At 40.6% G+C, this 13,180-nt stretch overlaps 2 protein-coding genes across 2 annotated transcripts; one reads left to right on the top strand and one right to left on the bottom strand.

The window, feature by feature from the left end:
- The first annotated feature begins 2,355 nt into the window (after window positions 1–2,355).
- szl (sizzled) lies at window positions 2,356–3,531 on the top strand. Its single transcript, XM_061722488.1, has 4 exons — window positions 2,356–2,636; window positions 2,745–2,911; window positions 3,019–3,111; window positions 3,221–3,531. The coding sequence occupies exons 1-4, from the start codon at window positions 2,356–2,358 to the stop codon at window positions 3,529–3,531; spliced, it is 852 nt and encodes a 283-aa protein (XP_061578472.1).
- Window positions 3,532–8,208: 4,677 nt separating this feature from the next.
- dbx2 (developing brain homeobox 2) lies at window positions 8,209–12,624 on the bottom strand. Its single transcript, XM_061722487.1, has 4 exons — window positions 12,298–12,624; window positions 11,004–11,087; window positions 8,925–9,109; window positions 8,209–8,687 (listed from the first exon to the last, which is right to left on the bottom strand). The coding sequence occupies exons 1-4, from the start codon at window positions 12,533–12,535 to the stop codon at window positions 8,496–8,498; spliced, it is 699 nt and encodes a 232-aa protein (XP_061578471.1). The 5' UTR covers window positions 12,536–12,624; the 3' UTR covers window positions 8,209–8,495.
- Between the last annotated feature and the right edge of the window lie 556 nt (window positions 12,625–13,180).

Below are 13,180 nucleotides of genomic sequence, written 5' to 3'. Positions count from 1 at the left end.
TTGCAGACGAGGCTGGGATGCAGCCAGGTTAATAGGACCAGGGCCAATCAGAGTGGACTTTACTTTGAACCCCGACAAGCCCAGTCCATTAGAGAGCTCAGATTTACGAGGGAGGGGCCCGCAGGCATCAGCCTCAGATATACATCTAAATCTGGAGACAGACGACGTCTTAAAAAAAAAATAGTGATGTGACGTCGTTCTGTTGTTGGATTAAGAGGCTTAAACACATGAGATGGTGAACATGAGACGTATAAGTGCCTGTGTCTTTGGTCTCTTGAATGGGATGCTTGCAATTATATTTAAAATGTTCTTTCATCTTTTTATTAAAAAGATTCAGTGGCACAGCATGGACTACAATATCACAATTACTTGTTGCGTTATCGAATCTCATCCGGTTTTTGTCGCCTCACGAATGGCCTCAGCGTTGACTCCAGAATATTCAGAGATACACAAGAGTTCATGTTTGAGCAAGTGGTTTAGTTTAAATGCGCATTTTAGTCAAGCTATGTATCACCATTTGATTGGACTCATTCCTTTGTCCCAATGCAGATCTACTTTAAGGGACTCAATTTACTGAACAAACTCTGCCATGATAGGTGGCTGTATGTATGTTTTCAGTTTGTTAGTATTTGTCTTTTATGGCTGACTTAGTACGCCGAAACAACAGATAAATCGCTGGTGTATCTGTCAGCGACAAGTTGGAACAACGGTGAACTGGACAGACTTATGGCTCTGTCCATTTCACACATCCTGTACTTTAGTTTTCTCTTCTTTCTTTCAGACATCCACTCCTGGAAAGATTGCCAGCTTTCATGACTGTTTTCCACTTGTGAATAATCTTTGTCCCTGGAAAATAACAAACGGTAAATTGTAGGGAGTAGCCTGATAATCCCTAACAGATAAAATGGCAACAATTGCTTTTCCAAGAGGGTTGCTGATGTCTTTCCTCCTTGCTGTTGTGTTCATATGTGCGCGAAGGATTCAGACAAGCAAACTGCCAAAAGGACTTTTATAAATCTCTCAAGCAACGCCTTTGACTACCAGCACCCGGCTGCTACTTGCCTACGGTGTACTTGCTTCTGCTGCTGCAGTTCGTCATTGTTGTTGTAAAACAATAGTTGACATTTAACAACTATAACCTCGCTCCCTCCTATACATCAAAATCCCCGCCCGGCCTCTCAGATCTGCCTCCTCCATCAGCCCGACTGTCCCCCCCAGCACGTCTGTCCACCATGGGGTCTACAGCCTTCAGCCGCTCTGCCCCTCGTCTCTGCAACTCCCTCCCCCCCGACATCAGGAATATTGACTTTCAGTTTTTAAGTCAGATCTCAGAACCTACTCGTTCAGACAGACATTTGAATAATAATGTCCACCTTTTATGTTCCGCTGCAAACTCTGCTGTTTTCTGTTATTCCATTGTGTTTCCTATCTTCTAATTGTTGCACGGCGACCTTGAGTGCCGTGAACGGCGTCTTACAAATAAAATGTACTATTATTATTAATATTATTTTTATTCTTATTCTAGCCACTCATGCCGTTCCTGTTCACTTGAACTTGTATTTAACCAATTTTAAGACCTGGTAAAGACTAGATAAGTTTGATTTATTCTGTCCTGATTTGCAAAACCTTAGAATTTACATCCACGGCAGTGTTTTGTACCTTCTTGTAACCTGTCTTTCATAAAGCCTCGGGAGGTGTAATAATATAGGTAAAGTCGCGACTGTTTTGCTTTGGCATTACGGGTACGACAGTTAAGCGCAGAAGTTGGGCTGATAAATACCTTAGATTGCATTTCGCTAATGACACGTGGAAATGCTTTTGCTCGTGAAACTGTGCAGTGATGAAGCAGGTACACATGTAAAAAACAAAAAAAAAAGGCTTAAAGAATGAGGGAGGCATTTCTTCCGGGATGGAAAGCTCTAAAAGTTCTTAAACTTTCAGCTATGAAGCAACTTCTTCGCTGTAAGGCTTCACATTAATGCAGCTCTCTGGCCCACACAAGCAAATGAAGCAGATTGTGTTACTGGTCTTTCCAAGTGAAAGCTGGGATGCGATTGCTCATTGTCCCCCTCCCTGCCCCCTAGCCTACACACCCTCCATCTGTTCACGGCCCCCTCTCTGTCTGCAACAATCACAAAACAAGCTGTTGTCTCCAAACACATCGTCTCTACGTCTTTTGATAGGTAGTTGATAACAGACTTAGAGACTGATTGGGCTGGCTGTCCCAACTGTATATAAAGGAAGCTGCATCAGTAGCAAAGTCACTAAGCGACAGCACAGGGCTGACAACCTCACAGAAAACCCATCGCTTTCACCTACAGTAGTGTACTTTCTGGACTCGGGAAGCCTTCCAGTATGGCTGCGTTCTTCATTGTGGCTCTCGTTGCCATGGCATCTTCTTCACTGGCTTTTGACATGGGTCAGTCCACTCGTTGTGTCGCCATCCCCAACCAGATGAGGGTCTGCAAAGATGTTGGATACTCCGAGATGCGGTTGCCCAACTTCCTGGGCCACAGTAACTTGGAAGGCGAGGTGGTGCCACGTTCGGAGGACTGGAGGCCCCTTTTGCAGACCGGCTGCCACCCTCAAGCCCAGGCCTTCCTCTGCTCCATCATCGCCCCCGTCTGTCTCGACGCGTAAGTTGATGCACATGTATTTTTAACTGCCAATATTTCTAAAAATGTTACCTCCAAAAAGAAAATAAAGCGGATGCTTAATTTCTATGTCACATTTTCTTTCCGTAGTTTTATCCAGCCCTGCCGCAGCCTGTGTGTGGCAGTGAGAGACAGCTGTGCTCCGGTGTTAACGTGCCAGGGACACCCGTGGCCCGAGGCTCTCGACTGCGACCGCTTCCCTGCCGAGGAAGACGTGTGTCTTACTCCTCATGCAAAATTCAGCAACTTTGCCAAAGGTGCTTATTCAATCCTGAATTTACTACCGTGTGCTTGATCTTCTCCATTGCATGTAGTTACAATATTTTAATCTTTGGTTAAGTCATGTTGTTGCTTTTGATTACAGGATTGCCCAAACCTGCTTGCCAAAACTGTCCTTCTGTAGAAGAGTCTCCTGCAGGGAAGACAGTCCTGGGTGCATTTTGCCACAACGACTTCGGTACGTCTCAAAGCTTCTCATGAGTTCTCCGGTGTGATCTGACGGAGCTCGTCGTTATCTGTCACAGCCGTCAGTTTTTCAGATGTTTCATTTCTTCCCTTTTCCACAGCTGTCACCGCCAAACTTCATCGTCTTCGCCATCCGACGGGGGAGTCTGAATTTCAGGTGGACGGCAGGGTCGAGTTTATCCGCCAGGGACCGCTGTTGCCTTACGACACAAAGCATTTACTCCAGCAGTGGCTCCTCATCAACCTCCGATGTGCCGGTGCCCTGGTGCGTCCGGGCCGGTCCCAGCTTTACGTGCTGACTGGCTCCGTGCAGCCGGACGGCACAGTCGCTCTGACGCGTCTCTTTCCCTGGCACAAGAAGGACGCGGGCATCGCGCAGGCCACTCGCAAGTGGAAGCATCACAGATGTTAAAAACCTATGTAGAACAACTGGAGCCCAGAATCAGACCACACTCTCTCATTTCTGCTGTCTTATCATGCTGTAATATGATGCACTCAAACCTGTAAATAGTATTAATAAGTGTAAATGGATATATTTTATTTTCTATAAGGAAAATGGTGTATTTATGACGTCTTTTAATATTTTGTGTAAAAAAAAAAAAAGATGACAATAAAATATTTGTCCTGTAAAATCACTCTGATCGATGTGATGTTTATTTTTTATTATTCCCAGGGTTTTTGGCTTTATAAACCTATTTTCTTATCCTCGTTATAATAAACCAACTGTAATTTATCAACGGGTTAAGCAAGGGCCTTTGTAGCTCCCACTGCCCCTCATTTCACACCTCTGTCTCCACAAGGTGGTCCATGACTAGAGCTGCACAGCACTGACGTGGAACTGCAGCGTCCATTTATGTCAGAAGTGGCTCTGATAAGACGTCCAGCTGTTCACAAAGACTTATGGCTGTAGTCACCGCAGGCGACTTGTACAATGTACCACTAATGAGACGATAAATCACCCACTTTACATCTGAATAGGCTTGTTTTCACCACCAGGTTGAACAGAGCTAGAGTTGCTGAACAATGAGCGAGCTCAACATCAACGTGTTCATGTCGGTACCCTTCACAGATGGAGGGCTGGCTTCTAATTTAAAATAAATGAATGTTTGAATATTATTAGTTTCTTATTGAGGACTAATTACCTGACACAGTTGGGTAGCAGTGAAGGCATTTCATTGTTATTCCATCTCTATAGAAACACTGTTACACACTTTAAAAATGATGCCATTATTAGATCCTTTTTTCTGTTTACTATTGATATTATAATTGTCATTATTATGATTATTTGCAGCTCAGTGTGAGTTTCCGTTGTGGTTCTACTTGATCCATTTCCATCTTATCATGGTTTCTTTTAGTTTATTTCTCATTACTAATAATGAAGGCTGACAGTCCTGTGTCATCCTGCTTGGGTCTATCTTTAAGTTTGACTGAATTACAGTTTGAAATATTTTCTAGTTAGCAAAATACTGTATGTATTTTCCTTTCTAGTTTCAGTTTGCTTAATTGAAAAGCATTCATTAAATGTTCACCTTTTTTCATCCTTTATTTCCATACTGTATCACCAGTTAACAGCAAAGGTGATTTTAAGGCATGATACACATAAGACAAGTCCAATACAGTCCAATCAAAAACAGTTAATTTCAAATATATTCAAAATCATTGAAAGCCATTTTATCTAATGTTTTCAAACAGAAATTGCAGTTCATTGACTGACCACTAGGAGCAGGCTCCACATGAGACAATCCCCATTCATTTCCAAGTCAAAATGTCCAACTTTGCAGACAAAAAAAACATACAGTATTTACAGCCTGTTTCAAACACAGAGTTTTGGTTTCCATAGCTGGATTTCTCATTTCTTTGTACCATATCAGGTGAATTTACATAAAGAAATAAATGTATTTATATTATGGAGAGTTTGATTGACAGCTGGCTTAACCAATGGCTTGCAAGTATCAATTCCTTACCAATCATTGTCATGCTACTAAGCCTAGCGAAGAAATCACAAGTTTGAAGTGACCCAGCATCATTACAAAGCCTTTATACCTATAATAGTGTCAGAAGATTCAAAATTGTATCTCTTTTTACACAAAACATCTTTGTTTGAGTTTAAGACACATATATGCAAACTAATTTTGTCCTGAAAGTAAACATATTGCTACAAAAGTTAATATATTTTGTTACTACTACTACTACTACTACTACTACTACTACTGTCATTTAGCCTTTTATCCAAAGCGACTTACATCTGAGAGAACAACACAAGCAAGAAATTACATAGCCATATCCAGCTGGATCAGTGCTGGACAGACTGCTGTGAGTCCAGTTGGACAAAGGTGCTGCCATGCCAGTGCTAGAAGTTACTGCTAAAAGTGACTGCTTTCAGAAATGAAACTGCATTCATTACTGAAACTCAGTATTTGAATGATTTGTATTTAGCTGAACTAACCTTGGCCACTGGCTTGTACAACTAAGGATTCACAAGCCCGTGTTCTCATAGCGCTGGTCTCAGTCCTGGATCAAAATGTGGAGAGTTGTGTCAGGAGGTGGCGACCCCTAAAACCAAGTATTTGAACAAGGGTTCTTTCAGTTTTTGACCTTTGTGCTTTTTTTTTCTTTGCAAAACTGCATCATGGAAAGAGTTGATGAACCATATGAAAATAAAGATTTTAAAATTTAACCAATATGGAAAAGACTCAGGAAATAACTGACTGAAGTTAAGTTGAAACTGAAACACAGTTGCAGCAGTATTAGGCGGTATTTAGACACGGAGCTGTGGTGTGGAAATGACACCGGGGAGAAAAGGGCTTCTCACGCTTTCATTCTGAAAAACAGCCGGGCGAGTGACTTCAGAATTGGTTTACCAGTTGGCAGAATAAAAATTTTCTGTAAAACCTCACGCAGAAATTGGAAAAAGAAGAAAAGATTTCTTGGCCTTTAGCCTAGCGCTGCTAGCTTTAAACTTTGCTGAAAACCACGAAAAGAACCCAGATGAATTAGTGGGAGCAAATTCTTTGGGCATGTGAAGTCAAGTTAAAGTTGTAGGGGTTCAGATGAAATACTGCTAAAAAATGCCCCAGCGATTGACAGTAGAGCTGCATGGGGCTGTAAAAGTGCAAAGGGTTGAGTAGATCACACTTCAGGATGGAAACTTGCTTTTATGGGTGGAAACTTGAATTCTTTTGAATTTACCACACGGCTGACAGGAAGATTTTCTACATAAAGAACTGGATACTGATAGCTGCCAACCTCTGTGACAAGAAGAGACAAAGCTGATAGCCGAGATTAAAGTGGATGGTGGTAGCTGAGGAGGGTTGAGGAGCGATTTGAAGGTGGAAAATAGTTTCTGTGTGACTGCGGTGCTGCTAAATTTGTCATTATAAAAAGCAATTTTGACAGCTTTCATGCCAGATACAAGGGCGGGAGGTTGAGTCTGATAGCTCTCACGATCAGCAGGGTTCCTGGATTCATGCCTCAGAGCTGCACAGCTTTATTCATTTATTTATTGATTCATTTAATTTCTGGAGGCCTGAACCTTTTTTTTTTTAAGTTGTAAATGTAAACTTATTAATGTTTCATGAAAAGCCTGTGTTCAACACAAATAATTAATTTATTTAAATTGAATGCAATTTTGACATTTGACATTAAAGTGATATATAAATGTGCTGGGAACCTTTATGTCTGTTGCATTGTAGCTCACATGAGGAAGGAAGGTTTTGACTTGTAGTCAAATGGCACAATTAAGATTTATAATTTTATATAAGCATGTATGTCAGTTTATAACTACATTAATGTTCACTCATAACGTGTCAGTGTGTCTGCTCTAAAGCGCCAGGTGAGGCATGTCACTTGCAAAAAAAATGATCTTTTCTTTGAATGTCAGCTATGAGTAGATATTAAAAAGAAAATGCGTTACATTTCTCAAATACTACAAGGGTTTAAAGTACATTTCTGACTTTTATTCTCCTAAATACTGTATTTTAGTTTAGTTTTACTGTTTTTACCCTGGTGTACCTGCAGTCTCTGAACCAAACCTGAGCTGGTCAAATGTAGCATCGCCATCAAGCTGGATGTCAGTTCCTTCCTCAGACAAGACTTTTTAAAGATACAACACATCTACATGGATCCCCACTCTGATTTTATGGTGGTTTTTCGTCCTTGAATTTAATAATCCATCACCATTCAACAGCCTTGGTCTGGTATTCTTTCATCATCAGGAGTTGTGGACGTCACTGTGCAGTAGGTTTCCATCTGCACAGCAAGAACGTCATCAGACAATAGAAATGCCAAACACATGGCGCCAAAGGGATTGTTCTTACTGTGAATATTTAAAACTGTACAGGAGCGTGACTCAGGATCAGAATCGGGACTTTAAACACCAAAAGTACAAAAAGACTCAGGAAATCACAGCCAGTTGTTGAGCAGACAGAAACACTGGCAAAAATATCAGAGAAGGTTAAGAAACTGTTTTTTGTTCTCATACGCAATGGTATTTTTGGTTCCTGTATAGTTTAAGGAAAAACAAACACACATTGTTTTAAATGTTTTGTTGTTCTAATGTAACACTGTGTACATCTCCTGAGGAAGAAGAGATCTTCTCCCTCACAGTTTTACCCAAAAGCAGTAGCTCCAGTCAAACGTTAACCTCGTTTTTGCAACATTTACTGACATCTAATGCATTTCATGCATACATAAACATTTACCTATAGAAATAATGCTACCACTTGTTGTTAATAGATTATAATAATTGTTGAAAGTGTTTATTTTTTAAATTAAAAATGACTTTGCTCCACAGTCTTTAAAAAGATGAGCAAAGTGTAAATTGGTATTCTCATAAACACTTAATTTACAGTTTTGCCAAATAATTCGAGATCATGAAAAAAGATATTTACACCATTTGCTCCACAGTCCTAAACAAGATAAGCAAAGTGTAAATTGGTATTCTCATAAACACTTAATTTACAGTCTTGCCGAATAATTCAAGATCATGAAAAAAAGATATTTACACCTTGTACCAACTGAGATATAACTATAAACAGAATTTGAAGGATTTTTTTTTTTTTTTAGAACAAAGTATTATTGTAAAGCTTACCAACATCAACAAAACTTTTATAAGTTTCATATGCAAATGCAATGAAACATGAATTGATTCATTTTGGCCTTTGTGGGATTGCAATTACAATTGAATATGGGAATCTTTTGGGAATAAAATGACTGACCAAGCTGTAAAATCTAGTATAATGCAACAAAACATGACTTTCCACTCCAAGAACATTTAGGATTAACAGTGTTAGTCTGCACTGATAATGAACTCCATACTGCAGTCTTTGCTGAGTGATTTCTGAATGTGGAACGTTGGCTTCAACTCTTCACTGCCTCTCATGTATGGCACGGAGTCTTTTTTGCCAATGTGCTCTCTGTTGTTGAATTAGCTGTATCTTGTGTTGGTTCTTCCTCCTCCTGAGCAAGACCTCTGGCCATGAGTTCATCCATCGGGGAGCGAACGTTGTGAACTTCTTTCTCTTTGCTGTTCCTCCATTTCATACGGCGGTTCTGGAACCAGATCTTTACCTACGACAAAAGGAGAGTGAGAAAGCGTTTGAGTTAACTTTTGTAGTTCAGTTGTTTTTAGCTATTGGAGATAATAGGCAGTGGTGGGTATCCATGGTAATATCTGTCTCTATACTACGTCTACAGATAGTGCATCAATGTTTGTTGAAGCCACTGAATAGAAGGAGGTTTTCTGTCACTTTTCTGTTTTTGCCTTTTAGGATCTCATTAAGAAATAGGATCATACCAAATGGTTACCTGTGACTCCTTGAGACTGAGATCAGCTGCCAGTTTGTGTCTGTCTGTTTTGCTGATGTACTTCTGTCTCCGAAATGTTCTCTCCAGCTCCTTCCTTTGCTCCTCAGAGAACACAGCCCTTCGAAGGATCCCTTTACGTGATTTAGGGCTTGCGTTAGTAGACCACGTCTGAACATTTGTTGGCTCTGGAAAATACATTTGCACAAAGGAAAACAGATAAATGTCAGCGAATTAACCGGAAGGGGAGTTTTTGTTCTAGATAAACATCTTTGATGTTCACTTGGGCTTTGGAACAATAATTATTGGTATTAAGTACTTTCTGTCTAGCCGATTTACAGGTTTTTCCCAGTTGTACAAAGCAGATATAGCAGCCTGCAATTAAGAGGTGGTGTGGAGATCAAAAAAGCTAAACTAACAGTTGATAATGTGGAAATTACATTACATTATTAACAATTTAGACATATCCAGATAAAAAATTAGTAGGCTTCACTTTAGAATATGCTTTTTTTTTCAGACCAGGATGATTTATGGGTATTTCCATTGTATGCACTTTTTTGCTCTTAATGATGGTTCAATTTAACAAACTGGGTATGACTAAATGGAATAGAATGCTGATTCAACTGTGAAAAAGGGGATTTGGTGACCTGTGAGGACCAATCCCACAGTGTTTTACTCACAGGTGCACGCACAACAAAAGTCAAGTGAAACAATTTATATGATCCATTCAAGATAGGCTTTTTAATCTGTACGACAAATCTGCACATGGACCACCTCTGGGGAGCACAAAACGGGTTTGGACATGCTTCTCACTTATCAATTGGAGCTCAATAGCTCTCACTTAAATAGCTGATTACCAGGTCATTCCCGGGCAACGTGTGTGTCTGCCGTAGTGAGCCAACTATTGAGCCCAGTGGGACACCAACAATAGAGTTGCACAATGGAAATGCCATTACTCGATGGCTCAGTGGCCCGACACTAAATCTTTTCTCTTGCATGTTTGAAGCCAGTTTGTATGTGAAGATGAGCTCGAATAAGTCTATAAAAGTCACTTTCAGCTGAATGCTTTATGTCCTAGTCGAGCGGTCTCCAATGGGCAGGAATGAGCGTTGAAGGACAGGAGAAAGGAGGGGGGTTGCCAAACCAAGCTCTTTACCCACACAATGCACGGGGGATGTTCCCTGTCCAGCCCTCTTCTGCAGAGAAATAGGCGAGCTTTTTGTGCCTAGTGGAGTTCATTGCTGCAGTGAAAAATTGCTGTGAGGTCGCGTGTGGATGGTGGAGTGAAAGTGCCGATTGGTCACGGCCAGCGTCGGCATTGTTTTGTTGCCGGGCACTGTGGGAAAGTGTCAACCTACTAAGAAGACTTCAGGCACTTGTGGGATGAGGGCTATATGATTTGTGCTTTTCTGCACAACTGTTGACAGCCATCGTAAGTTGCACCAACTAATAACTTCCAGTTGTTGAGGGACAGTGTCAAAAGAAGACAAATGTTTGACTTAATCACTTCTGCAATATGCAATGGGCAAGATGTAGTGTAGTACTGCACACAAGTCCTAGCCGATATACAGTGAAGCATTTCACACACAAATTTAAGTCTTCCTGCTGAAAATGACAGCATCTCAAATGCAATTATACATTTCGTGGCTGTTGTCACATTTCATTCAGATTGAAAATGAAACACCAAACTGTGAGGTTTCACAAGCAAACCTACTAATGTGCTGAGGGAGTGCGAAGCTTTCAGATAATTTGTCTTATTCAATAAGAGTCGACGTCAAGTTGTTATCATCTTAATATGACAGAGGACAAGATGTTTATTAGCTCTGCATATTTGCACTGGTAAACGTGCAGATTTGCAAGTACAAAACAGGGGGCCTCTGGGACTCTTAAAAGCCCTGCAACCCACCCCTTTCTCCCCATCCTAAACACCCGTGAATGGTTATGAATAGAGCTGTGCAGAGTTGAACGGAGAATTAGCTCTTTGGCATTGCATCAGTAATTAGCTGTGGAGAGCATGGAAGACCCTGCTGCTTCTGCTTAGAGAGCAGCTGAGGCATTGCTGATGAGGCATAAAACACTCACTGGAGAAGACAGGAGGGGGGCTGGACCCACCGCAGCATGCCAGCAGATACTGCGGGCTCTGCAGGAAAATACCACTCAGCACACCTGCAAAGATAGTTTACAGCCATCAGATGTAGCTCATAGTGTGACGTGTGAAATTCACTTTCCCCAATAAATCTCATGATGCTCCGTAAAATGTAAATTAACAATAGAGTGCAATGTGTGAAATGTATTCAGACCCCGGAAGACATTTGAGATTAGGAATAAGCAGGTACAGATGATGGATGGATGGATGATACATATTTACTCTTGAGAAATGCATGCACATATTTTATTCTATTTTCATATTCAAATAAAGTAAGAATAGTGCCATGTTGACAAATAAACTTCACAACTTCTTTTAACATTTCTTTTTAAGTGTTTGGGAATAGGGAGCTCAGTTGCTGTAGTTACCAAAATATGGTGCTGTCCTACTGTTGTTTGATGTAAGATTACACTGGATTACCAGTTTATGGTCTACTTGTTACGTTTCACAGAGATTTGGTCCTGAGCTATTCTACACATTTGTCACCTGGACTCTGATACAGCGAACCATGTCAATTGTTACATTTGATTAGCAAAACACAAAAAAATTTAGTTTTTTTTTGCTGCATACAGTATGCTGCTCAAAAAACTGTCTGTTCTTTAGTGTTCATGTATATCAGTGCCCGATGCTGTGGGCTTTTATAGTACAAACCTTTTAGAAAATCCCACGTGATGGGGTTTAGATTTTCAACATTTCTAACGGTTTTATACCCAAGGAGAGTTTTCCACTTCGTCTCAGTCTGGCTCAGAAAAGGCAGCACTGTTTCTGGATCTGGTTTAAACATGGTTTTGAATTGTGCATTTTGTTTTGCAGTGACGATGCTAATTGGCAGTACTTTTTAGATTAGGAATAATCATTTAAGATCATCCCTAATCTAAAATGACTTTTGTACTTTTCAGATCAGTTTTTATGGCACGGCTGCATGAAGGCCCAAATATCACGACTGTGCAGTGTTTCTTTTCTTCTCTTTATGTCTTGCATACAACGATTTCACTCGAGTCTCTTGGTCTTTTTCAGAACATCATGTGTCACAACAATAAGAATTTGATCTATTTTACCAACCTGTTGTCAATCATATTGACTTTTCCAGACTTTTCTTTTTGTTTTTACACTATCCTAAACCTACTGAAATATTTTGCAGTAATCAAACTCAAAATAAACAGATGGATGGATGAAAATGGAGCAGTTTCATGACTTTTATTTTGATGGGGAAAAAAAAAAAAAGCTCACCTGAGTGCGGTAGAAGCTCCCGTGGGTGGGATCCGTGTTCATGTCCCCAGGTTCTCTTTGGCTGCTCACATGCGGCTCGTCTCAGGCGTCCACTTGCTGCTCTTTCTGGACAAACCGAAGGTGTCTGAGACTTGAGCAAGTTGTCAATGAGAAAGCTCTTTCCTGAACTGCCAAACCCTGGTAAAGCGGGAGGAAAGCCAGCCATATTCCTCCTGGTACAGCTCTGAACTGAGATCATCCTGCTCACATAGTGACCCAAACACTCCGGTTCAGTGACATTAAATTCTCCTTTAATCCTTTCTTGAGTGACCAGGCCAACTTCATTAAACTCTCCAAGTAGACAAAAGTTCTCTGCTCTTCTTCTTTCGGGCCTGCTCTTTGCTACAGGGCTGTGTTGTGATTGGCTGAGAGGCTCTAATGGTCTTCTCAATTCAGATAAGGCAGGGGCCTTTCTGGAGTGGCAGAAGGTGGGTCTGGCTCATTCATTATGTCAACTACCCTATTAAATGATAGACACCAGAGACAATAAGGTGCTGGCCAAAGTTTACCATGCACCAAACAGTCTTCTCCAGTAGTAAATAGTTTTCTCTTTTCTCCAGCCTCCCTCAGAGCTCCATTGTGCGTGAACAAATCCCTTAGTAGTTCATTTGAAATGCACTTTTTTTCACTCTTTTGAGGTGTAAAATGATTACAAAATGTTTGTGAATAGATGCTCACAAAATAAAGCAATTGTGACCTTTCTTTCTTCACAGAATTTCAAGATGCAGATGAAAAGGAAACTTCTGATCCCGACACTGCTTTAGATTAGAATTTGATTTATCTTTATTCCCTGAAGTTTGATTTTCTTAATCAATTTGGTACTACTTTTGTTCTGTGTGTTTTT

This window comes from Cololabis saira, chromosome 5, assembly GCF_033807715.1.
Source record: "Cololabis saira isolate AMF1-May2022 chromosome 5, fColSai1.1, whole genome shotgun sequence".
In the NCBI taxonomy this organism is placed as follows: Eukaryota; Metazoa; Chordata; class Actinopteri; order Beloniformes; family Belonidae; genus Cololabis; species Cololabis saira.
This window is presented reverse-complemented; position numbering and strand designations above follow the sequence as displayed.

Coding starts and splice junctions, on each gene's coding strand:
- szl (XM_061722488.1), top strand. CDS start 2,356: ATGGCTGCGTTCTTCATTGTGGCTCTCGTTGCCATGGCATCTTCTTCA. Junction 2,912..3,018: donor ATTCAGCAACTTTGCCAAAG/GTGCTTATTCAA, acceptor TTTTGATTACAG/GATTGCCCAAACCTGCTTGC. Junction 3,112..3,220: donor ATTTTGCCACAACGACTTCG/GTACGTCTCAAA, acceptor CCTTTTCCACAG/CTGTCACCGCCAAACTTCAT.
- dbx2 (XM_061722487.1), bottom strand. CDS start 12,535: ATGATCTCAGTTCAGAGCTGTACCAGGAGGAATATGGCTGGCTTTCCT. Junction 9,110..11,003: donor CCCCCCTCCTGTCTTCTCCA/GTGAGTGTTTTA, acceptor TGTATTTTCCAG/AGCCAACAAATGTTCAGACG. Junction 8,688..8,924: donor TCAGTCTCAAGGAGTCACAG/GTAACCATTTGG, acceptor CTTTTGTCGTAG/GTAAAGATCTGGTTCCAGAA.